The 23,052-nt window shown below is 36.3% G+C and overlaps 2 protein-coding genes across 4 annotated transcripts in view; one reads left to right on the forward strand and one right to left on the reverse strand.

Moving 5' to 3' along the window:
* Nucleotides 1-22,880, reverse strand: LOC121375388 (neurogenic locus notch homolog protein 1-like). 3 transcript variants are annotated; one of them, XM_041502808.1, is made up of 18 exons: nucleotides 22,779-22,880; nucleotides 21,291-21,381; nucleotides 18,319-18,477; nucleotides 17,492-17,686; nucleotides 16,797-16,889; nucleotides 16,452-16,528; nucleotides 16,019-16,178; nucleotides 15,509-15,658; nucleotides 14,620-14,760; nucleotides 13,771-13,971; nucleotides 11,784-13,346; nucleotides 10,996-11,226; nucleotides 9,052-9,165; nucleotides 7,501-7,617; nucleotides 6,358-6,492; nucleotides 5,794-5,885; nucleotides 3,913-5,001; nucleotides 1-3,147 (listed from the first exon to the last, which is right to left on the reverse strand). In XM_041502808.1, exons 2-18 carry the CDS (start codon nucleotides 21,352-21,354, stop codon nucleotides 3,142-3,144), a joined length of 4,587 nt encoding a protein of 1,528 aa, XP_041358742.1. In that variant the 5' UTR covers nucleotides 21,355-21,381; nucleotides 22,779-22,880; the 3' UTR covers nucleotides 1-3,141. The 3 variants fall into 3 exon arrangements, with proteins under 3 accessions (XP_041358742.1, XP_041358744.1, XP_041358743.1); XM_041502810.1 differs by having other exon boundaries at nucleotides 4,858-5,001; nucleotides 22,779-22,878; XM_041502809.1 differs by lacking the exon at nucleotides 9,052-9,165.
* The window catches only part of LOC121375389 (ATP synthase mitochondrial F1 complex assembly factor 1-like), a 10,129-nt gene continuing 9,934 nt past the window's right edge, over nucleotides 22,858-23,052 (forward strand). Inside the window, exon 1 of the mRNA XM_041502812.1 lies at nucleotides 22,858-22,949. The gene's annotated coding sequence lies outside the window, so the exon portion shown is untranslated. The remainder of the gene's footprint in view (nucleotides 22,950-23,052) is intronic.

Raw genomic sequence — 23,052 nt, forward strand, 5'->3', positions numbered from 1 at the left:
GTGAGAGAGAAGAGGGTGTAGTGGCCTTACATCTACTCAGTAAGTCGTTCAAACTCGCTCTGGGTGGGAATCGGTACTGGGCTGCGAACTCTGTACCTACGAGCCTTGTGTCCGATGGCTTTACCACGACGCAATCGAGGCCGGTAGTTGTTTGGGGTTTTTTTGGTTTTTTAATACCACCTACCCAGTATTTTAATGGGGGTGGTGGGAATCTGTAAATGAAATATAAAAAAGACCTTATTAAAACAAAATAAAAATGTAAAAATGTAAAAGAAATAAAATAAAATAATTTTATAATTATCTTTGGAAAATTTATCTGACTTACCAGTATAATATTAATGGAGAATTAAAATCATTTGTTTATAACATTTACATCTATAGACCCTTGAAGTGGCAACAGCAGGTTTCCTCTCTCAATATGTGTGGTCCTTAACCATACATTGTATGTCTGATGCCATACAACCGTAAATAAAATGTGTTGAGTGCATCGTTAAATAAAACATTTCCTTCCTTTTTATATCTATGGCAAATGTGACTTGCCATAGTAATATGAATGGGGACCACATAACAAAGCACATTTCAGTGATGTGAGAGAAACCCATGAGGAATTACCAAGGACTACTAAAGAAACTATGCACAACTCTATTGCAATAATTGTGTCTGACATGTACTACGTTTGCTGAAGCTCCATGTATGCTCCATTCTGACAGACACAACACTGCTAACACCTGGTATAAATAATGCAAGTGTGCTGGGTACCAGATATCAAATAGTGAAAGCAAGAGCTTCTCAAAGAGATTACAGGTGATAACATAGCAACAACAAGTTGTTTGGAAGGTGTTATCACAATCGTAGCATTAAATGAAATAGCAGAAGCAGTTAGCTGCAATGGTCAGTTACCATAGCCACTACAAAACAACGACAAACATGTTTTCAACAAAAAGTTTGAGAAGTGACTTGAAGCAGTCAGACAAAATGTATAAAAATTATTAGCTTGCATTTTATTTTTGATGAATCCATCTAAATTTGTGCCCAAATTTTAATTTAGTGTATATTATTTAGTGCCCACAATAGGCATGTTTGATCCCTTGGCATATAAGCACTTTAATACCTACCAAACAACAAACAATACTTATAGGGAACATGTTCTAGATCATGCTAGTAAATCGTAATTTGACCAAAAAAAATTAGATGGAAATGATAACAATTCCACATTGAAATGGGACTGTCTGCTATAATGGTTTTCATGTAATCTATATTGTAATGATTGCCAGAAGATGATGCTAAGATATTCATCCCATCTGAATCACTCAATTCTTCAACTGGAGTTTCTGATTCACCCACTAACAATCTCCAGCCCAAGAGACACATTGTCTGATTTGATGTTCCAGAACTTGTAATTTTCCAGAAATGGTGAAAGACAATATAGAAATTCTGGTGACGTAAACATGCAGTTTGCTACAAAAATGCTAAAACAACTTTCAAAAGGTCAGAAATTTTATCTTATATGGTCATAAAGTTTATTGCAGCAATGCTATCTATGAAGAGCAGATGTATAAAAAGCTATTGGATATTATGTCAGAGTCGCTATCCTGGGAACTGAACACCAAAGCTTCTGCCTTATTCTACTTAAGATTTCTATTAGTTTTAGTTCACCTATAAAGATTAAATTTATATATATTTTTCATTATAATTCTTCAATGTGCATTACTTTTGGTAAATAGTGCATCACAATATTATGAACCATGGTATTTTAAGTGACTTGGATGAATGATATTGTGCTTACCATGTGTTCTTATGTTGTGTCTATATGATATGAATATATATTGAAAACGTAACATACAGTCAAATTTGTTATTTCAATGTTGAAGGATCTCAAACAAATAAATGTAGCTTGGGATAAGGATGGTAAGATAAACTGGATGATTATCTTTGAAGATAGGAAGCTGTTTGAGAAAGTGAAAAGTAGGCAGCTATATTTTCTGAATGCAGAAAGGTTTATAACTGTAATTATTACCCACATGGGCAGAGAGAAGTGGGGAAAGAAAAAACCCCATTTCCCTAGATACATTTTGACGTCATAAAAGTACTTCACTATTGGCGGTTAATTGTGTGTAAGAATAGTTTCCATGGTGGAAGTAATGTCAACCAACAACTCATTTACGTCATCAGCGATACATACGTCACAGCTATGACACAACACTGCCTGTTGTTCTCAACTGGCAAACTTATTTTCGTTTGAAAATCTTCCATAAAATGATAAATATTGAAAATGGGTAATACATAGAATACCCAACTCGCTACTCGGTCTTTGGTAAAATCTATTCACTTGTGCAAGATAAACGGTATTGCCTTGTAGCTCGTTGAGTATTCATAAGCAAGGATAGTAACTGCAATAGTCGTCTAAAATCACCACCTGCCGTCTACTAATAAGCACACTAATAAACATAGTAGCCAAAATGGGCCACTGTCTTGACCTCAAGATTTCTTGGTCTTGTGAAATAACAAAGGTTGAGATGATGTTTGTGTTGTGTAAATATTAAATACTATAAGTGTTCTATATTCTCATTACAAAAAATTACACAGTGAGATCCTAGTAACAGACCTCGTCGTTTAAGGGGAGCTATCACTCTCACTCACCATCGCTCCTCTGAGACTGGTTCAAGGAGAGTAATTTTTAGCTCACCTAAGCATGTAAATTTAGTTGGAATCAATACTGATAATACAATGTATCTTAAATGGCTCCCCATAGTCTAATTTAGGGGACCAATTAATTATTCCCCTCAGTGTTTTTCACATCGAGGTCTGCATAGTGACAAGCAGAGCCCCCTTTAATCCCAATACATCTATGTTGATGTTTAAAAAATAATATTGTGACTTCTTGGCAAGTTTTCTAGTTTGTTTTCAGCTAAAATATGTTTCATTTTACATATAGCAGAATGTAATTTGAAGGGGGGAGAGACATTTTCCATCCTACAACAAACACCTCTAATTAAATACTGTGGGCTGAACACACTTTGGTTAAGACCTAGTTCCACATTGCTTTTCCATCCTAGGTGTAACAAGTGCTTTTCTCAAAACACTTACACCTGCAGGATTAAAGCTTGGTCTTTACGTCACTTTATCGGATGTAAGTTAATTTCATCCCTGAAAAAAATAAATGTCAAGATTATTTCTTTAGAAAACAAACATCATCTTTGAAAAATCAAACCAACACACAAACTGTCCCAGGCATACAAAACACAGGAACTCTACTATAACTAAATATATACCTCATTTTGAAATGGAATTTTTCTACATAGAATGACAAACACATGCAGTCAGTCTAGGAATGATCCCTGTTGATGAGCCCATTAGGCTATTTTTATTCCAGTCAGTGCACCACCACTGGTGTAACAAAGGCAGTGGTATGTACTATCCTGTCTGTGGGATGGTGCATATAAGAGATCCCTTGCTACTAATGCAGAAATGTAGCGGGTTTCCTCCCTAAGACTATATGTTAACAACACCAAATGTTTGACATCCAGTAGCCGATGATCATTAAACAAAACAAACTTTAACTTTACACCAAATTATTGCACAGAAACAAATATTTTATCACCATATGAACAGTATGAAGATTTTATGCAAGCTTTTATGATTAAATCATGTTTGATAAAAATTATTTTAAAAAAAAACCTTGTCAAGAATTGCTTTCCAAGATCACAATTTGGAAACAGTAATAAGCCTGTGAAGTTATCATTATGATGATGCTGACAACACTGTGATTCTCAAACACGCAAATGCACAAATATCACATACACTCACGTTTGTAACAAGCACATCACAGCTTCCACCTGTGATACCAGGCATACACGAACACACAACTTTCCCCTGACTGTCCTCAAACACACAAACATCACATACACTCACATTTGTAACTAGCACATCACAGCTTCTACCGGTGACACCAGGCATACAGGAACACACAACCTGCCCCTGACTGTCCTCAAACACACAAACATCACATACACTCACATTTGTAACTAGCACATCACAGCTTCTACCGGTGACACCAGGCATACAGGAACACACAACCTGCCCCTGACTGTCCTCAAACACACAAACATCACATACACTCACATTTGTAACTAGCACATCACAGCTTCTACCGGTGACACCAGGCATACAGGAACACACAACCTGCCCCTGACTGTCCTCAAACACACAAACATCACATACACTCACATTTGTAACTAGCACATCACAGCTTCTACCGGTGACACCAGGCATACAGGAACACACAACCTGCCCCTGACTGTCCTCAAACACACAAACATCACATACACTCACATTTGTAACTAGCACATCACAGCTTCTACTGGTGACACCAGGCATACAGGAACACACAACCTGCCCCTGACTGTCCTCAAACACACAAACATCACATACACTCACATTTGTAACTAGCACATCACAGCTTCTACCGGTGACACCAGGCATACAGGAACACACAACCTGCCCCTGACTGTCCTCAAACACACAAACATCACATACACTCACATTTGTAACTAGCACATCACAGCTTCTACCGGTGACACCAGGCATACAGGAACACACAACCTGCCCCTGACTGTCCTCAAACACACAAACATCACATACACTCACATTTGTAACTAGCACATCACAGCTTCTACCGGTGACACCAGGCATACAGGAACACACAACCTGCCCCTGACTGTCCTCAAACACACAAACATCACATACACTCACATTTGTAACTAGCACATCACAGCTTCTACCGGTGACACCAGGCATACAGGAACACACAACCTGCCCCTGACTGTCCTCAAACACACAAACATCACATACACTCACATTTGTAACTAGCACATCACAGCTTCTACCGGTGACACCAGGCATACAGGAACACACAACCTGCCCCTGACTGTCTTCAAAGCAGAATCCTTCATTACACGGATTAGAACTACAGCCCATGACTTTCGTTTCACAACGCTGACCCTGAAATACACAACACAAACAAAATGTAATGTCAGTGTATGCACTCAACTATAACAGTTATGGTTTTCTCCCAAAATCCACTCTATAAACTCAACTATAACAGTTTCTGTTTTCTCCCAAAATCCACTCTATAAACTCAACAATAACAGTTACTGTTTTCTCCCAAAATCCACTCTATAAACTCAGTTACTGTTTTCTCCCAAAATCCACTCTATAAACTCAACTATAACAGTTACTGTTTTCTCCCAAAATCCACTCTATAAACTCAACAATAACAGTTACTGTTTTCTCCCAAAATCCACTCTATAAACTCAACAATAACAGTTACTGTTTTCTCCCAAAATCCACTCTATAAACTCAACAATAACAGTTACTGTTTTCTCCTGAAATCCACTCTATCTGCATTATGGCTAAAGAAAATTAACATGTTTGCTCATGTTTTTAGGCATACATGTATACCTGTGGCATGATTCATCAAAATCTGTATTATAATTCATGACATGGCCAACTTAACCATCAGGATTTTTTTAATAATGCCTAAAAGCACAATAATTGTCTTATATTATATGCTGACAAAAATGGTCAGTAAAAATTATATACAAAAGCAGTCATCCCCACCCCACTAAAACAAACTAAGCAAATAACACAACAAATAAGCAAACAAAACAATCAGTTGTTTTATGAGTGATAAGAACAAATTTGCTAACACCATGTATTTAAATTCACGGACTTGTGGTTTGAAGTATTACATTCGTGTCTAGCTAATCTAGAATAGTTACTTGTGTAACTTACCACATAGCCATTAGGACATTCACAGACTGGACCTGACTGAGTGTTCCAGCATTCTCCTCTGTTTGAACAGAAGTCTTCTGTACACCCATTCTCTATAAACACAGATGGAACATTTTGTACTTACGATAACCTATTTCTCCATAGTCATTTTCAAAACAAAAATGTCTCAGGTAGTGTGGTGTTAATGTCATAACTGGCAATAAGCAATAATTTCAAAAACATATTTTACAGATGAACACAGGACCAAAAGGCATTCTATGCTAACAGTCGCATGTTTCAAAATGTTCCTAGAGGTTAAGCCTAGAGTTAGAGATCTTGAAAAGGAATATCAAAATTGGGTAAAATTTTAGGCATAAATGATAGCAGAAGGCATCAACTGACAATTATAATAATTTGTATTATTATCATTGAAAGCAATTATCCTATTTAAATATATTTATAAAAATACCAAAATTAATAAATCTGATAAACTATGCCATTCACTTTCAGTATAGATCTGTGACATGTAAGAAAAACCTAATTTCATAAAAAGGCTCCTCTACCTAGAACTACTACTAACTGTACCTGAAAGCTGACAGAATAAGCCCTGATCCTCAGCAGTGCAGTCACAGAAGACTCCAAACTCATCAACAGAACAGTTACCAGAGTTTTCACACGGAGACGGATTACAGCTGGTCACCACAGTCTCACAGAATGAACCTGGGGTAAACAAAAAAATTAAAATGTCTTAATGTGTTCACTATTCTCATTATTACCTGCCTTCCTCAGGAAAATACATGATGGTATGATATTATTCTACTACAATCAGTTATACATTTTGGCAGCCCAACACTAATTTTAACATGACTAATGAATAATTTTGAACTTGTCCCAATTTATCAGATGCCATATAACCGTAAATAAAATGTGTTGAGTGCATCATTAAATAAAACATTTCTTTCCTTGTACCAATTTTGAATTTTGTATGACATATAAGTAGTTAATAAATTAACTACAGAACAGTAAAATTAGTATTATACTGTATTGAACACCCCCGACACACACACACACAAAAAAAAAAAAAAAAAAAAAAAAAAAACACCCTAGAAAAACATCTGATATCACATTAAAATCCATTCAATTTTGTTCTGTGTATCCGTATGCAAAATATATCAATAACAGAATGCAAAACATAACATATTAATACTAGAAAACATTTATCATCAAAAAGACAGCTATACCAAAATATTTCCTTTTTCTAAAAAAAACCGGCCTCGGTGGCGTCGTGGCAGGCCATCGGTCTTCAGGCTGGTAGGTACTGGGTTCGGATCCCAGTCGAAGCATGGGATTTTTAATCCAGATACCGACTCCAAACCCTGAGTGAGTGCTCCGCAAGGCTCAATGGGTAGGTGTAAACCACTTGCACCGACCAGTGATCCATAACTGGTTCAACAAAGGCCATGGTTTGTGCTATCCTGCCTGTGGGAAGCGCAAATAAAAGATCCCTTGCTGCCTGTCGTAAAAAGAGTAGCCTATGTGGCGACAGCGGGTTTCCTCTAAAAACAGTGTCAGAATGACCATATGTTTGACGTCCAATAGCCGATAAGATAAAAAATCAATGTGCTCTAGCGGCGTCGTTAAATAAAACAAACTTTACTTTTCTAAAAAACAAAAAAAACAACCGTGATAGTAATGTGAATGTTGTTCAAGTGAATCTAACATTAATACCTGTGTATGGTGGACGACAGGTGCATGAAACTGACAGTCCATCTGATGAGGTGCAGTCACCATAGTTACGACATGGCTTAGACAAACAGGGATCCAGCAGTCTCTCGCATGTGTTACCTGTCACAGAGAGAAATATGTTCACTTACATCTGTGTTAGATACATTCAACATTTTAAAACCTTTTATCAAACAATTCAATTTGTAAAATCAGCTAAAATCCAGAACATGTTTTAGTGCTTCATACATCAAGTGGATGTTAATAAATAAAAAACTGACATTCATGCTTAAATAAATTTAGCAATTTTTTGATGCCTTTGATGATCTGATTAAAGAAGCATTGTTACAGCTGAGAATATCAAATCTGTTCAATTGGCCTGGCAAGTTTTCTTAATACATTTTGATCATGTAAAGGTGTAACTAATAACTATTGACAGTTTGTGAGATAAGTACAGTATAACCTCGATTTAACGCCCACTAATGTACCAATGCCATTTTGGCATCATATTGAGTTGGCGGTATAGTGAGGGTGCCTTGGGTTTACTGCCAAACATATTTTGTTTGAAGTTGCTAAATGTCAACAGAATGTTTTGAACCATGAATGAAATATGTAATCAGATGCACCTATCTGCTATGAGATCATTAGCCTGTCGTTTGTTCCTGTACCACGAGCGCTAATTGGGCATGAATACCACGGCTACCCCAAGCACTTGTTGCTAATTGCCACCCAATAACACAAAGCACATTTACTGTTGACCACCGGTGGTCATCAGTGTTAGATTTTCACCAATCAACAGGTTAATGCAAGCACTTTGATTGACTTCTGACCACACTGTTGGTGATTTATCGAGGGGATTATAATGACTAAATGGAGTTCGGTTCAAAAAGGACTTTGGTGAATGACGGATGGTGACGGTGGTAGTAAATCGAGGGAATTAAACAGATACAAATGGTACTTGAAAAGAAGTTGGCGGTAGGCGGGGCTGGCGTTAAATCAGGAGGGAGGGAGATAATAAATGGAGGGTACACTGTACACCCAAATTAGCCTTGATTAGTGCTATTTTAACTCACTGAAACAATATGAGCAATAACAACAAATGAGACTGTTCTTTAATGGGAAAGTGAAGTATGGTTCCTAATACCCTAGAGCCCACAACATTCTAGGCTATTCCTGGCTTCTTTTCCTTTTCTTTTTTTTTTTGTGGGGGGGGGGGGGCATTTGGTATTTCAATTTTGTTCTCATAAGACTGGCATGAATTTGAAATTAGGTAGTGATGAGTGATGTTTAGCAAGATATGTGACAACCTTTTGTTTTGTATAGAAAAATGTGAAAGAGCTCATGACCATTGATCATGAAAAAGGTGAAATTCCAGGCTTTTTCAAGCAGAGACAAATTTTAAGACTTTTTGAGGCTTGGAAAATTATTCTTAATGTTTTAGGATTTCCAGGCAACACCTGAATTCCTTGAAAGTTTGTTTTGAATAACACTTGAAATTCAGTAAATAACATTGTAAATAGTAGTCCCTTCTAACTACTTTGCACATAAAAGACAAACCTGTGTAGGTGGGAAGACACTGACACACATAGGAGTTTCCAACATTGAGACACGTGGCATTATTCTTACACGGGAGAAGATCACACGGATTAAGAACCTTATCACAAAGAGTGCCTATAAATAACAATAGAATACAATATTTAATTCTAAAATCTCAATCATAGTGAATCCGAGTGAAAACCTTCTAAACCAGTCACCCATATATAGAACCAAGTAAGGGGTATCCGGTTTAGAGAGGTTATGTTGTACTGTAAATTAAAAAGGGACTGTTTTGAAGGAATTCTAGTTTATTGAGGATTTAGTTTAGAGAGGTTATGTTGTACTGAAAATTAAAAAGGGACTGTTTTGAGGGAATTCTAGTTTATTGAGGATTCAGTTTAGAGAGGTTATGTTGTACTGTAAATTAAAAAGGGACTGTTTTCAGGGAATTCTGGTTACAGAGGATTCAGTTTAGAGAGGTTATGTTGTACAGTAAATTAAAAAGGGACTGTTTTGAGGGAATTCTGGTTTACAGAGGATTTGGTTTAGAGAGGTTATGTTGTACTGTAAATTAAAAAGGGACTGTTTTGAGGGAATTCTAGTTTATTGAGGATTCAGTTTAGAGGTTATGTTGTACTGTAAATTAAAAAGGGACTGTTTTGAGGGAATTCTGGTTTACAAAGGATTCGGTTTAGAGAGGTTATGTTGTACTGTAAATTAAAAAGGGACTGTTTTGAGGGAATTCTTGTTTACAGAGGATTCGGTTTAGAGAGGTTATGTTGTACTGTAAATTAAAAAGGGACTGTTTTGAGGGAATTCTAGTTTATTGAGGATTCAGTTTAGAGAGGTTATGTTGTACTGTAAATTAAAAAGGGACTTTGGAGGGAATTCTGGTTTATTGAGGATTCAGTTTAGAGGTTATGTTGTACTGTAAATTAAAAAAGGGACTGTTTTGAGGGAATTCTGGTTTACAGAGGATTCGGTTTAGAGAGGTTATGTTGTACTGTAAATTAAAAAGGGACTGTTTTGAGGGAATTCTAGTTTATTGAGGATTCAGTTTAGAGAGGTTATGTTGTACTGTAAATTAAAAAGGGACTGTTTTGAGGGAATTCTGGTTTATTGAGGGTTTGGTTTAGAGAGGTTATGTTGTACTGTAAATTAAAAAGGGACTGTTTTGAGGGAATTCTGGTTTACAGAGCATTCGGTTTTGAGAGGTTATGTTGTACTGTAAATTAAAAAGGGACTGTTTTGAGGGAATTCTGGTTTACAGAGCATTCGGTTTTGAGAGGTTATGTTGTACTGTAAATTAAAAAGGGACTGTTTTGAGGGAATTCTGGTTAACAGAGGATTCGGTTTTGAGAGGTTATGCTGTACTGTAAATTAAAAAGGGACTGTTTTGAGGGAATTCTAGTTTGAGGATTCAGTTTAGAGAGGTAAAGTTGTACTGTAAATTAAAAAGGGACTGTTTTGAGGGAATTCTGGTTAACAGAGGATTCGGTTTTGAGAGGTTATGTTGTACTGTAAATTAAAAAGGGACTGTTTTGAGGGAATTCTGGTTTACAAAGGATTCAGTTTAGAGAGGTTATGTTGTACTGTAAATTAAAAAGGGACTGTTTTGAGGGAATTCTAGTTTACAGAGGATTCGGTTTTGAGAGGTTTCACTCTAAAAGACATTATTTTAATAGTATTCATATTAAAAAGTTATAAACTATAAAAATATATTTCAGGATTACAGTTACTGTATTATTTGTTTTAAATTATGGAGGTTAAAGAAGAAAAATTCGCCAATTACTTCTTTCTTTTTTTGGAAATCATGAATTTAGGATCAAACCTTCATTCTACAGACTCAAACTGCATGGGCATGTAACTTTCTGCCTAAAACTAGTATCAACCTGCCTTAGAAAACCAGCAATATGTATGTTACAAGAATTAACTAACACACACTGAAATAAGAATAAAATTTACCAGTAAATCCTGGCTGACAGAAACAGTGAAACATGTTGTTTTCCTTGTTGCTGAGACAGGTGGCGTTGTTTTGACAAGGATTGGATGCACACGGTGACTGCTGAGTTTCACAAATGACACCACCATAGCCTGGTGGACACTGACAGACAAATGACGTGCCACGGTTAATGCACGTTCCTCCATTTTGACAGGTTATCCGTCGACATAACTCTTCAGTTGCACAATCAGGCCCTGTTAGATAATGGATATTTTATTATTTGATAACATTAGTACAGTTTTAAACTAAATTTAAAACTAGCACAAGTGGCAATCAAAAATGTATGTAAAGTATTTGTATTTCTCTTTGTTGAATCAGTATCAAAGTAACCATGCAGGAACGACATATAAAATGTTTATTATTAATAAAACATTTCATGGATTCCTGGATTTCTTTTATAAAATTTTAGTTAAATGTTTTTAAATCTTTAAATTAGACTAGAGCTAACACTTTTATTATATTAATTAATAAAACAAATAATGAGCATTACCATATCAGATAGACATATTGTATTTAATGAATGCAAATCATATAAAATTTATACACATAGTGTCAACAGTCTTAATACTTTTGAGCTTGTCCATTTCTTCGACAATTATTTTAAGTGTTATGTATGTTTTAAAATTGCAGTATTTCTATTAATAACATGTCAAGAGATTACCTTTATTTGGTAAAAAGATTCTGATCAAAAAGATACAACAAACATAATTTTTTTTATCAAAAACACTTGTATAGCTGCCTATGCACTTACCAGTAAACCCTTCATCACATACACATGTGAGCACACTATTGTTCAACTGACATCTTCCGTGGATACAGTTATTCGAGTCACATGTCCGGATCTGAGAATCACAGTTTTTGCCAGTGTACGACGCTGCACAGTGACAGACATAACTGTTATTGTTATTCTCACACATCCCATGAACACACGGCCGGCTAGCGCATGGAAGCTGAATTTCACAATTAACACCACTGAAGTTTTCTGGACATTCACACCGATAAGAGCTGTCGATGTTGACACATCTGCCAGCATTCATGCACGGCTGGCTACTACAAGGTATGTATCTCTCACATGTCGGCCCCGTGTGGGTTGCTGGGCAGGAGCACGTGTATGTCAAACCGAACTCAGAGCAGTTTCCTTTGTTGAGGCAAGGATTTGGTAAACATGCACTGATTTTCGTCTCACAGTTCCGGCCTGTGAAATGGGACCGACACCGACACGAATATGATTGTGGAGTGTTCACACAGACGGCTTCATTTCTACAGGGACTGCTGCCACATGGGTAATAGATCTCACACCTAGGGCCCGAAAACACATCTGTGCATGCACAGCTGTATGACGTTTGTAGATCGGTGCAAGTTCCTCCGTTCATGCAAGGGGATTCGGAACAAGGGACGTAACTCTCACAATTCTTTCCAGTGTACCTTGGTTGACATATACATCTGTAGGTGTTGCCCGTATTTTCGCACGGAGCTGCATTGAGACAAGGACTGCTGGAGCATGCTAAGTAAGTCTCACAGTTTTTACCAGTCCTGGAGGATGGACAGATACACCGGTAGTTGTTACTGTCAATGTTTATGCAGGCTGCACCAAACTTACATGGATGGTTAATGCACGGAAGATAGGTCTCACAACGTGCCCCAGTCCACTGTGGAAGACAACTACACTTGAAGCCGTTTTCACTTTCTAAACATTTCCCGAAATTCAAGCAAGGTGAGCTGTTACAGTAGATTGTAGTTTCGCACGAAGCACCTGTAAAATTTGCAGCACAGGTACATCTGTAGTTTTGACCTTGATTCGCGCATGTCCCTCCATTTCTGCATGGCATACTGGCGCATGGAATGAATCTCTCACAAAGCTGGCCAGTGAACTGTGGTGGGCAAAGACATCGGAATTCAGTGGAAGACACGTCTTCACAGGTTCCACCATTCTGACAGACCTGGGTGGCACAGGAGAGTTTTGTTTCGCAAGAAGACCCAGTAAAACCTGATGAACATATGCAGAACGATTCGGATTTCTCCGACTGACATGTGCCATTGTTGAGACAGGAGTCTGTCGTGCACGCCTGGGTTATCTGACAGAACTCTCCAGTATGACCTTTTGTACAGTTGCAGGAGTAGGACGTTCCAGATGGCTGGCAAAGACCGCTGTTGAAACACGGATTACTGTTGCACGGCTGCGGAACCTCACAGGTCTTTCCACTGTACACTAGTGGGCAAGTACACTGATAGTTGCCATTAATCACTGTGCACATTGCATTATTTTTGCATGGACCATTTGCACATGGGTTTATTTCCCGCTCACAATTTGTCCCTGGAGAATAAAGAGTTTATACAAATTTAAGCCCTTGACTTAAAAATGAAAAGTAACATTTTTACTACAAAATGAAAAGTAACATTTTTACTACAAAAAAAAAAGGTAATAATAACTAAACTCAATTAAATTAAATATAGATTATTATCCATAATTCCATTTATTACATTTATTACTTAAATTAATTTTGTTCTTGTAAATAATAAATTAATAAACTAATTATAATAGTTTGACAAATGTATCTGCAAACTGCCATCTTTTGCATATCATGTACTGCAAATTATATGATGACACCACTGTGAACAATGTACATAAATTTAAGGCCTTGGGTTTAAAAATGAAACATAAAACCTGTTTTAAAAGCCCATAAGCTAAAAAAAAACCCTCAAAGTTTAAATATTTGAAATCCCCAAATATAGAGCACCTGTGAATCCGTCGGAACAGTAACACTCGTAGTAGCCTGGCAGGAGGTTGCGTGAACACCACTGTCTGGCATGGCTGCAGCAGTAGGCGTTGTTTTGACACGGGTTTTTAACACACAGGTCGTGCTCTTCCTCACACCTCGTTCCCTGGTATCCCCGGTCACAGGTACACTGGAAACGGTTCACTCCATCAGAACACGTACCTAGTGGGAAATAACAACAACAATCAACACACATTAACTTAAAATAGCAACAAAATGTGTTAACACATGAGACATAAGTACAATATACTGGTTAGTGATTTATTCATTAATCTTTTAAAAATCTATAATAATCTGTAATTAAAATATATCTTAATACTTGAAAGTAGTGTCTAGCACTTTGGACACTTGATAAAAAATGGGAGTGAGAGTGAGAGTGAGAGTGAGAGTGAGAGTGAGAGAGTGAGAGAGTGAGAGTGAGAGTGAGAGTGAGAGAGAGAGAGAGAGTGAGAGTGAGAGTGAGAGTGAGAGTGAGAGTGAGAGTGAGAGAGAGAGTGAGAGAGTGAGAGAGTGAGTGAGAGTGAGAGAGAGAGAGAGTGAGAGAGTGAGAGAGTGAGTGAGAGAGAGAGAGAGAGAGAGAGAGAGAGAGAGAGAGAGAGAGTGAGAGAGACAGACAGACAGACAGAGAGACAGAGAAACACAGAGAGAGACAGAGACAGACATACAGAGATGAGGACAGAGAAAGACCTACATAAAATCTATTATAAGTATTTTCCTAAAACAATTCTGTACAGGGATATAGCAATAATAAGCATGATTTAATATAAATATGATTATTATACTGACTACAAAAGGTTAACAGATATATACCATGAACACATGGGTTTCCTTGACAGTCATCCACATTAACCTCACACAGTGGTCCTGTAAATCCAGGGAGACAACTGCAGTGTGGCGCAGCACTTTGAGTAGTGGATGGAAAACACACTCCGTGGTTCAGACACGGATCTACTGAAATTAGTAAGTTATATACAGGTCACAAATGTAAACAAATGACATTTCATTAAACACACCATAGAATGATATCATCAATACACAGGATTCTAATTGAACAAAGACACATAATTATGAGGTTAAAGATACTACAATAAAAATATACAGATGGAAAGAAATAAGGGAACACATCAAATTGTAGACCAAATTTAATTCACTAGTAGCATAGTAATGTCTGTATTTCATACCAAGTTGTAATGTGGGATTGAATGTCTGTAGTGCTGAATGTGCTGCCTATATGTTCCCAGTCAACTTCTGACAATATGAATTGATTTTTAGATGCAGTCATTATTTCTTGTTGCTATCTGTGTGATCCTTTATTTCTTTCCATCAGTATAATATCAAAATGCCAATCCAATCCTTATAATATTATAACAATTCACCATTTCCAATATTATCAGGTCTAGTAAATCAATACCCTAGGAAATGGGAAGCTATATCACCAACAGTTATACAATTATCAAATGAATGTAAAATGCCAATATTAAATCAATTTAACAATTTTCAGTAAATTGTATTATATGGACACACAGATTGTACAAAAACAATTTGCTTACCACTTTTGTTTGAGATATTTAAAACTAAAAATAAACAGTGATGCAGATACCTTATGATCTTAACAATTGTAATTCAATTCACTTCTGACATTATATTACTAAACTGATTTAAATATGCTCAAGTGTCTTTAAAAGAACCACATGCATACCCTGTCTACAGAATTGTTCTCGCTCACACAGGCGCCCAGCTCGACCCTCTGGGCAGTGACAGGTGTATGAGTTGACACCATCTTGACAAGTACCGCCAGACAAACAGCGATTGGGGCTACAGTCATCCACGTTGGTTTCACACTGCTTTCCTATGGATGAGAAAAACATATATTACACATCTGGGTGAAAATACACAGTTCTCAATTACAGTTCTGTTGTTATCTTAAAAATAAATAAAACATAAAATGATATTACTTTAAATTTATACACATTTTTGTATTTTGCCTTTTAGAGACATTTTTCACATAAAATTAATGTGACCTAAATGACTTTTTAAATTACATTATTTTCAAATAACACGAACTGAAAGGAAAGGACAAGACTACAATATTTTCTGTTAGGATCAAATAAACAATATCAATCAGCCCAAAAAGAGACTCTTTCAATCAGCTAACATCACACCCTACTATTAAAAAGCTAATAACTAGCTTGAGAGTGTCTTATATTACCTGTAAATCCTTCTTGGCACTGGCAGATAAATCTGTTGACACTGTCAACACATGTACCATTGTTAAGACATGGACTGTTGGCGCATTCATCGATGTTTAGTTGGCACTGTCTTCCACTGTAGCCAGCTGAACAATGGCAGATGAAGGATTCTTGGTACACCTTTATATAAGGAGAAAAAATATAATTGACAACAGAAAGAAAGAATAATCATAACATATCATTCTAGATTTAATATATTATTTGAAACTTTTTTTCTGAATCATATTTAAAAACAAACTAAGACTAAGTTACTAAGAATAAAGTAAAGGAAATGAATATTTGTTTTACAACATCTCAACACATTTTAAACATTGATGGAAATATTTTCAACACTTGGTAGAGACAGACTCTGAGAGTGTGAGGAAACATGCTACTGCCTCAAAGGCTACACACCTGACACATTCCACTATTTAAACAAGGTAAAGAGATGCAGGGATTCAACGGGGCTTCGCATCGTTTGCCACCGTAACCTAAAATATAAAGTATATATGTTTTAAAAAGTCAATGCTGTACAATATACACAAATGGAATTTTCTTTCTGAATATACCTAGTAGCATGGTATGAATTTAAAATAAATAGATTTTTAAATTAAACATCATGGAAAGAAAAGAAACTTTTTCAATGTGTTTTGGCACTTTTCAGTTACAATTTACAACCATATAATATCTAAATGATGTCTAGTTGTAGGGGTATCAAGAAAGATTTCACATTAAAAACTCTGTCATAAAACCACTGACCTGGAACACAGTTGCAGTAGAATTGTCCTGCTCTCAGAGGAGTACACACACCATACATACACGGGCTCGGTTCACAGACGGACGGGTCAACCACTACACAAAAATATAGAACATACAGTCACTGCATCAACTGTGTTAAAATAAATTCAAGTGATTTTGAGTGATTATAAGCCTGTTCATTTGCAAATATGTTTGTCCCACTAAAAGAAGTTGAGACGTGACTCAAATACAATGTACAGACAAGAAAATTAATATATTAAAATGTTAAGAAAATGCTAATATTAATATAAAGTGACACTGTACACGAAAGCAAGTAGTGAAGGAAAGGAATAATGGTATAACAACACATCAACATATTCTAAACTATGGTATTTATAATACTAAACAGCAGAAAGACGCCTTTCCCACGGCCAGGAGAGCACAATCATGTATTATGGCCTTTATGTATCAGTTACGAAGCACTGCCACTAGTTAGTATAGACATTTTTAGATCTAGTATTTAGGCTGCCATGCCAAAATATTTTATGCCTGAAAGAATATAACCACTTATATACATGTAATGGCAGGAGGAAGAGACTCAGATACTAACATATTGAATACTATTACATAAACACGTGTGAAATCTGAATACAACAGTGTGGTAGTGACTCAGATAATATAAACATAAATATTATGTGAAATGCGTATAAACATACCAAGAGATGGTGTGGTGATGAGAGGATGAAGTGTAGACAACACAGTGATAGACTCTGGTATGGTGTTCTCACACTTCAAGCCAGTAAAACCAGGCATACACATGCAGATCGTGTAAGCCACAGTAACATTGGCTTTGGCCGGTATGCCGTAACACGTCCCATTGTTCAGGCATGGCTGTGTGTCACATGGGTCAGCTGAAACAAATGAGTGCGTGTAACAAACTATGCATGCAGGTGTGTAAATATGTGACAAACATTGATGGTGTCCAGTGATGAAAGCAAATATTTTAATTAAGATGCAAGTAATGAAGTATACACTTTATACAGCTATGACAAAGCAATGTTGTAAAACAAAAAATGGCATTCATTACTAAAGCACCTTCAGATTCAACATTGGTGTAGGACTTTGAAATCATCAGGAAACACTCAACACAGTTCAATATTGATGATTACCACTAATGCATGTGTACAGGAATTTGCCTATATCACAATCATCTGTTTTGATCTCCAGATTTTTAAATTACTCTGTTCCTGTTTTCAACTATAATTTCATACTTTTCAAATTTAACTACAAAATGAAAAAACTACAAAATGGAAAATCGGCAAGTCAGTGAACAAATAAAAATAGTTTAAAGACCAGCACAATCAAAATTACACTCAGTCAACACACACACACTTTCTGATGTTATACACTTTATTCAATTCTGACTGAGTTTAACGTCACTGATAAACTGAACATTGTCTACATGCATAACTAAAGGTTGTCAATAATTAAACAAAGAACTACAGGTTTTATGTGTATATCCATGTACGTATCCAATAGCTACCATTGTTACACGTGGCCGGTGTCTCGTCCTTCCCATCAGGACAGTCCGGTTCCCCGTCACACACCCAGCTGGCTAGAATACACTTGTCAGGGTTGTCGGGCGTGCCACAGAACGTCAAGTAGAATGGATCCACAAAGTCAGGACACCGGTCTATAATAGCTGAAATTGTTTGAAAATGCATACATTTTTATTCAGTTCATCAGCCATCAAATGCATGGCGTGGTTATTAATGTTTACATCTATTTTGGGAGTGCTCAGCAACTATTTCAGTATAAAAAAAACAAATTGCTATATTTGTGTAAAAAGCATCATTTCAATTTTTCAACTGGTCTTCTAACACAAAACTGCAGTGTTATCAGTGAATAAGTTAAACAAGGCTTTTAGATTATGGTAGCCCCACTCCCATGGCTAGTGATATTCAATGTTGGGCTAGTAAATAACTACTATTGCCATGCCCGATGGCTAGTGAAAAAAGTCAAATGTTGCAATTAAGTCTATTTTGTAAATTTATGAATATCCTGCCCCCACCCCAAGCCCCAAATGTTAGTATTTTCAAGCTCTATCTCCCTCTTTAGGTGACATATCTGATTATTACTATTATTTAGGAAATTTGTATTAACTTACTGAGTAAAGTAGGGCTAGTGAATGTTTAATCATGGCTAGTAAAAAAATTTAATCACTGATCCCATGGCTAGTTGATTTTATAACATTTTTAGAAACCCTGCCCATTTTGTTTTTTTTAAATCTCAGAATGTAAATACCCTAGCATGAAATTGTGATATTTGGTAATCAAATACCAAATTTGTAAAGTGGAACTCATCAAGAACTAAAGTAGGGTTGACTGGTAAATCACAAATAATATGATACACACATGTATGTTAAAAAAACTTTAAAATGAGACCCAACATAAGTGAAGAAATAACTGATTCATCAAATAATGTTAAAATCTTTCAGATGTATTTCAAGTGTCAATTGCTGGTTGCTACTTGTAAATTTCGAGAATTGCCTTTAACTCTTTATACAATATCTCATTTCTTGTTTGTATATTTATTTTTCTATTGTTGGATGTGTTTTTGTTACAAAATATATACTGAACAAAATAAGAAACTTCCACTAAAACATAACTTGAACATAACTTGATGAAAACAAACCGGGGGAATAATTGTTATATATGCATTTAAAGAGTGTTCCATGATGCATCGTTTGGTGCAAAAATCATGGCCATAGGTTAACAGAAACTGGGAGAAATTTTGACCAAGTGTGGTAGGGGTTAAAAAAAAAAAAAAAACTTAATAACGGGTATGACCACCTCTTGAATTGACCACTGCAGTGCATCGCAGGCGCATAGAATTGACTAAAGTGTTGATTTCTGCCTGTGGAATATTGTTCCATTCCTGAATGAGCGCTTGACGAAGTTCGTTGACGTTAGCAGGTGGGTTGGGACGACGCCTCAATTGTCTGTCCAGACTATCCCAGACATGCTCGATGGGGTTGAGATCAGGACTTTTAGCGAGCCAGTCATCAATGAAATCAATGTTATTTGTCCTAAGAAAATTTACAGTGTCTCTAGCTGTATGAGAGGTGGCATTATCATGCTGAAAAATCGAGATGTTGGCGTTGTTATGGAAAAGAGGAATGATGTGATGAGCGAGAATGTCATCGCGGTAACGCTGAGCATTTAAATTGCCATCAATGACGACTAGTGGTGAATGATAACCATGGGCAATGGCTGCCCAGACCATGACAGAACCCCCACCCCCGAAACGATCTCGTTCAAGAACACAACAGTCAGCATAGCGTTCATTTCTCCTATGGTAGACACGCACCCTGCCATCACCACGTTGTAAAGTAAATCTGGATGCATCCGAAAAAAGAACGGTATTCCAGCATCGCCATATCCAACGAGTGTGTACACGTGCCCAATTAAGACGATGACGTTGCGTTAAAACGAATCCGACGTAAGGACGCTGTGCATGTAAACCGTTTTCCCGCAGACGATTACGAACAGTTTGCCCACTGATTCGGTTATTATGAAGCCCAGGTGTGTTAGCAGCAGTAGCAGTGGCAGTTTGGAATGGATTGCGCAAATGCGTGTTCATGATATAGCGGTCTTGACCACACGTTGTAACACACGGATATCCACGACGTGGCAAGTCGTTGGTCCTTCTGTTGTTCGAAATCTTACGCGAAGATTTCATATCGCTCAACTAGAACTCCCAACATGCCTTGCAATGTCGTCTGTCGATATGCCCCCATCAAGCATGCCAATCGACCGTTCGCGTAAATTATTGGGTATTCTTGGCATACTAAAAATGCTACAATGTAAAAAACATTAAAAAAAAAATTTCATTTGAAGCGTTTTCATTCACTTGACAACAATGTCAGTAAGACAAGTAAAACAAATTGACCGAATGCTACACAGGACATGTCGAACCATGCATGCACATGCAAATTGAATTTCACGTTGTCGACGATTAACAGTGCAAAAATAATCGATAAAATTCATGAATCCTGATAATACAGCTCAAGGCTAATACTACATGTACCTATATAATTTCATTACACAATGAATTCTTTAACACAACAAATACTATATGTACAAATTGGAAGTTTCTTTTTTTGTTCAGTATATATATATTGTACTGCATTAGTGTATGGTTATGAACAAAAATATTTAAATTAAAAAAATAAACTTGAAATCAGCAACTGCAAGCATAAATGTATTTGATAATTTTACTTTGTAACTCATAACAACTTGTAAAGTTACCCTATTTAATACAGAACTCAACACATTTTACATGAGTCAGTATAGCTACGACTTGAACTTGAAACAATTGAAAATGTATTATTTATGCATCAAATGTCTTACAAACACTGATATTCATTACATACATGTGTAAAGCTGACAATAAATTAATACTCATAATAAAACATTAGAAAAATGAAGATACAATTTTAGAATGCTAGCTTACGTTTTGGTGTTTGTCCAAACACAAATGTTCCAAATGTAAACAATGCAATCAGCCAAGATGCCATAGCCTCCAGAGTACTTCATTCAGATTCCTAAAAAAAAAAAATGTTTAGTTACATATTCGGAAAGAGTTCCTTATTTTCCCCACTATTGGGTATTGAATTACTGGATTACGAAATATAAACATTATGTTGGTTTTATAGAACAAATTGTTTTAAAGGATACTGTATATAACTATCGCTAACCCTAACCTTAAACTAATTCTAACAAATATTTCTTTAAAATCGTTATGGGGAAAATAAGGAACTCATGCCCCCAAAATTAATAGCACTTTGGCGAATTTAAGCAAAAACTGTCTAGCCAAATTTAAGTAACATTTAGCTAAAAAAAAAAATCAACTTTAAATCACATATGGCGATTTGGCAAACAACAGCTTAAACATTGCTCTATAGCACATAACTTCAGACAAGGACCTTCACACCATTTTATTATAATTTTACAGAACTTTAAGCGAAATCATACTGTATATACAAATGACCAGTCTCAGTGGTGTAGTGGTTAAGCCATTGGACATAAGGCTGGTAGGTACTGGGTAATTTGCAGCTCGGTACCAGTTCCCACCCAGAGCGAGTTTCAACAACTCAATGTCTAGGTGTAAGACCACTACACTGACTTCTCTCTCACTAGTACATGGGGCACATTATGTCAATACTTTTGTTAACGAACACGGCGAGTTGCTTCCCTCTATGTAGCATATTTAAAATGGCGGGAGACTTTTGATGGTTGTCGTTGGAAGATTTATTTTGTTAATAATGACACAAGTACTTCAATCAGGATTTAGTTAGTATGGTAGGTTATACATTTTTGGTTTCTGTGTCCATTTGTTGCACTATTTCGGTTGAGAAACATGGTACATGGCACAAGTTTTGAATACCAGCTACTTATAAGCTATGTAACAAGGTTCGGACGTAGAAGAACCACACATTCTACGTCCCTCCGGACTACTCTCTCACTAACCACTATCAACTGGTAGCTGAGGTGTGTGCCTAGGACAGCCTGATTGAACCTTAATTGGATACAAGCACAAAAATAAGTTGAAATGAATGAATTAATGTATACAAATATGGGACCTTGTTGAAAACGTGCAGATAAATCCCTGGGTATACACTGTTGCCAAGGTAACCAAAATGGCAAATTAAAAGTTTAAAAATATATATAATTCAGGTTTTATCTATTTGTAGCCTAATTTTTCTTCAACTGTATCACTTTATTTCCCTTTTTAATATCCTGTTTATTTTTCATTTCACGAAAGCCAAATGGAAAGCTATTGCTATAAATTAATTTGCGAATTGTGTTCTTAAATTTACTGGCGCTTCCGGTTCTGTGAGTCACAACTTTCTCACCAAACATACATTAGTAACATGATCTAATACAAATTTGTCATAAATAATTTTGCGCCTATTTGGGAACTAAATAATAATGCAATTACCAGTAGCCCGATTAAACTTAAATACAAATATGAAAAAAAGCATCTGATTTAGAATAAAAGTTGCATAAAATTAATGAAGTTCTTTAAAAAAGAATGCAAACCGGATGTGGAAAATCCTTGATTTTATTACGCAGAAGAGTTTCAATAAGGGATTTTTTGCTTGGTTGACAGGTACAAGAGGTTAAATTAATCATTGTTAAAAAAGACATGTCTTTAAACTCTTCTTCTTCTCTCGTGTATCGTCATTGTTCCATTTGATTTTGCAGATGCATGA

This window comes from Gigantopelta aegis, chromosome 6, assembly GCF_016097555.1.
Source record: "Gigantopelta aegis isolate Gae_Host chromosome 6, Gae_host_genome, whole genome shotgun sequence".
Taxonomy (NCBI): domain Eukaryota; kingdom Metazoa; phylum Mollusca; class Gastropoda; order Neomphalida; family Peltospiridae; genus Gigantopelta; species Gigantopelta aegis.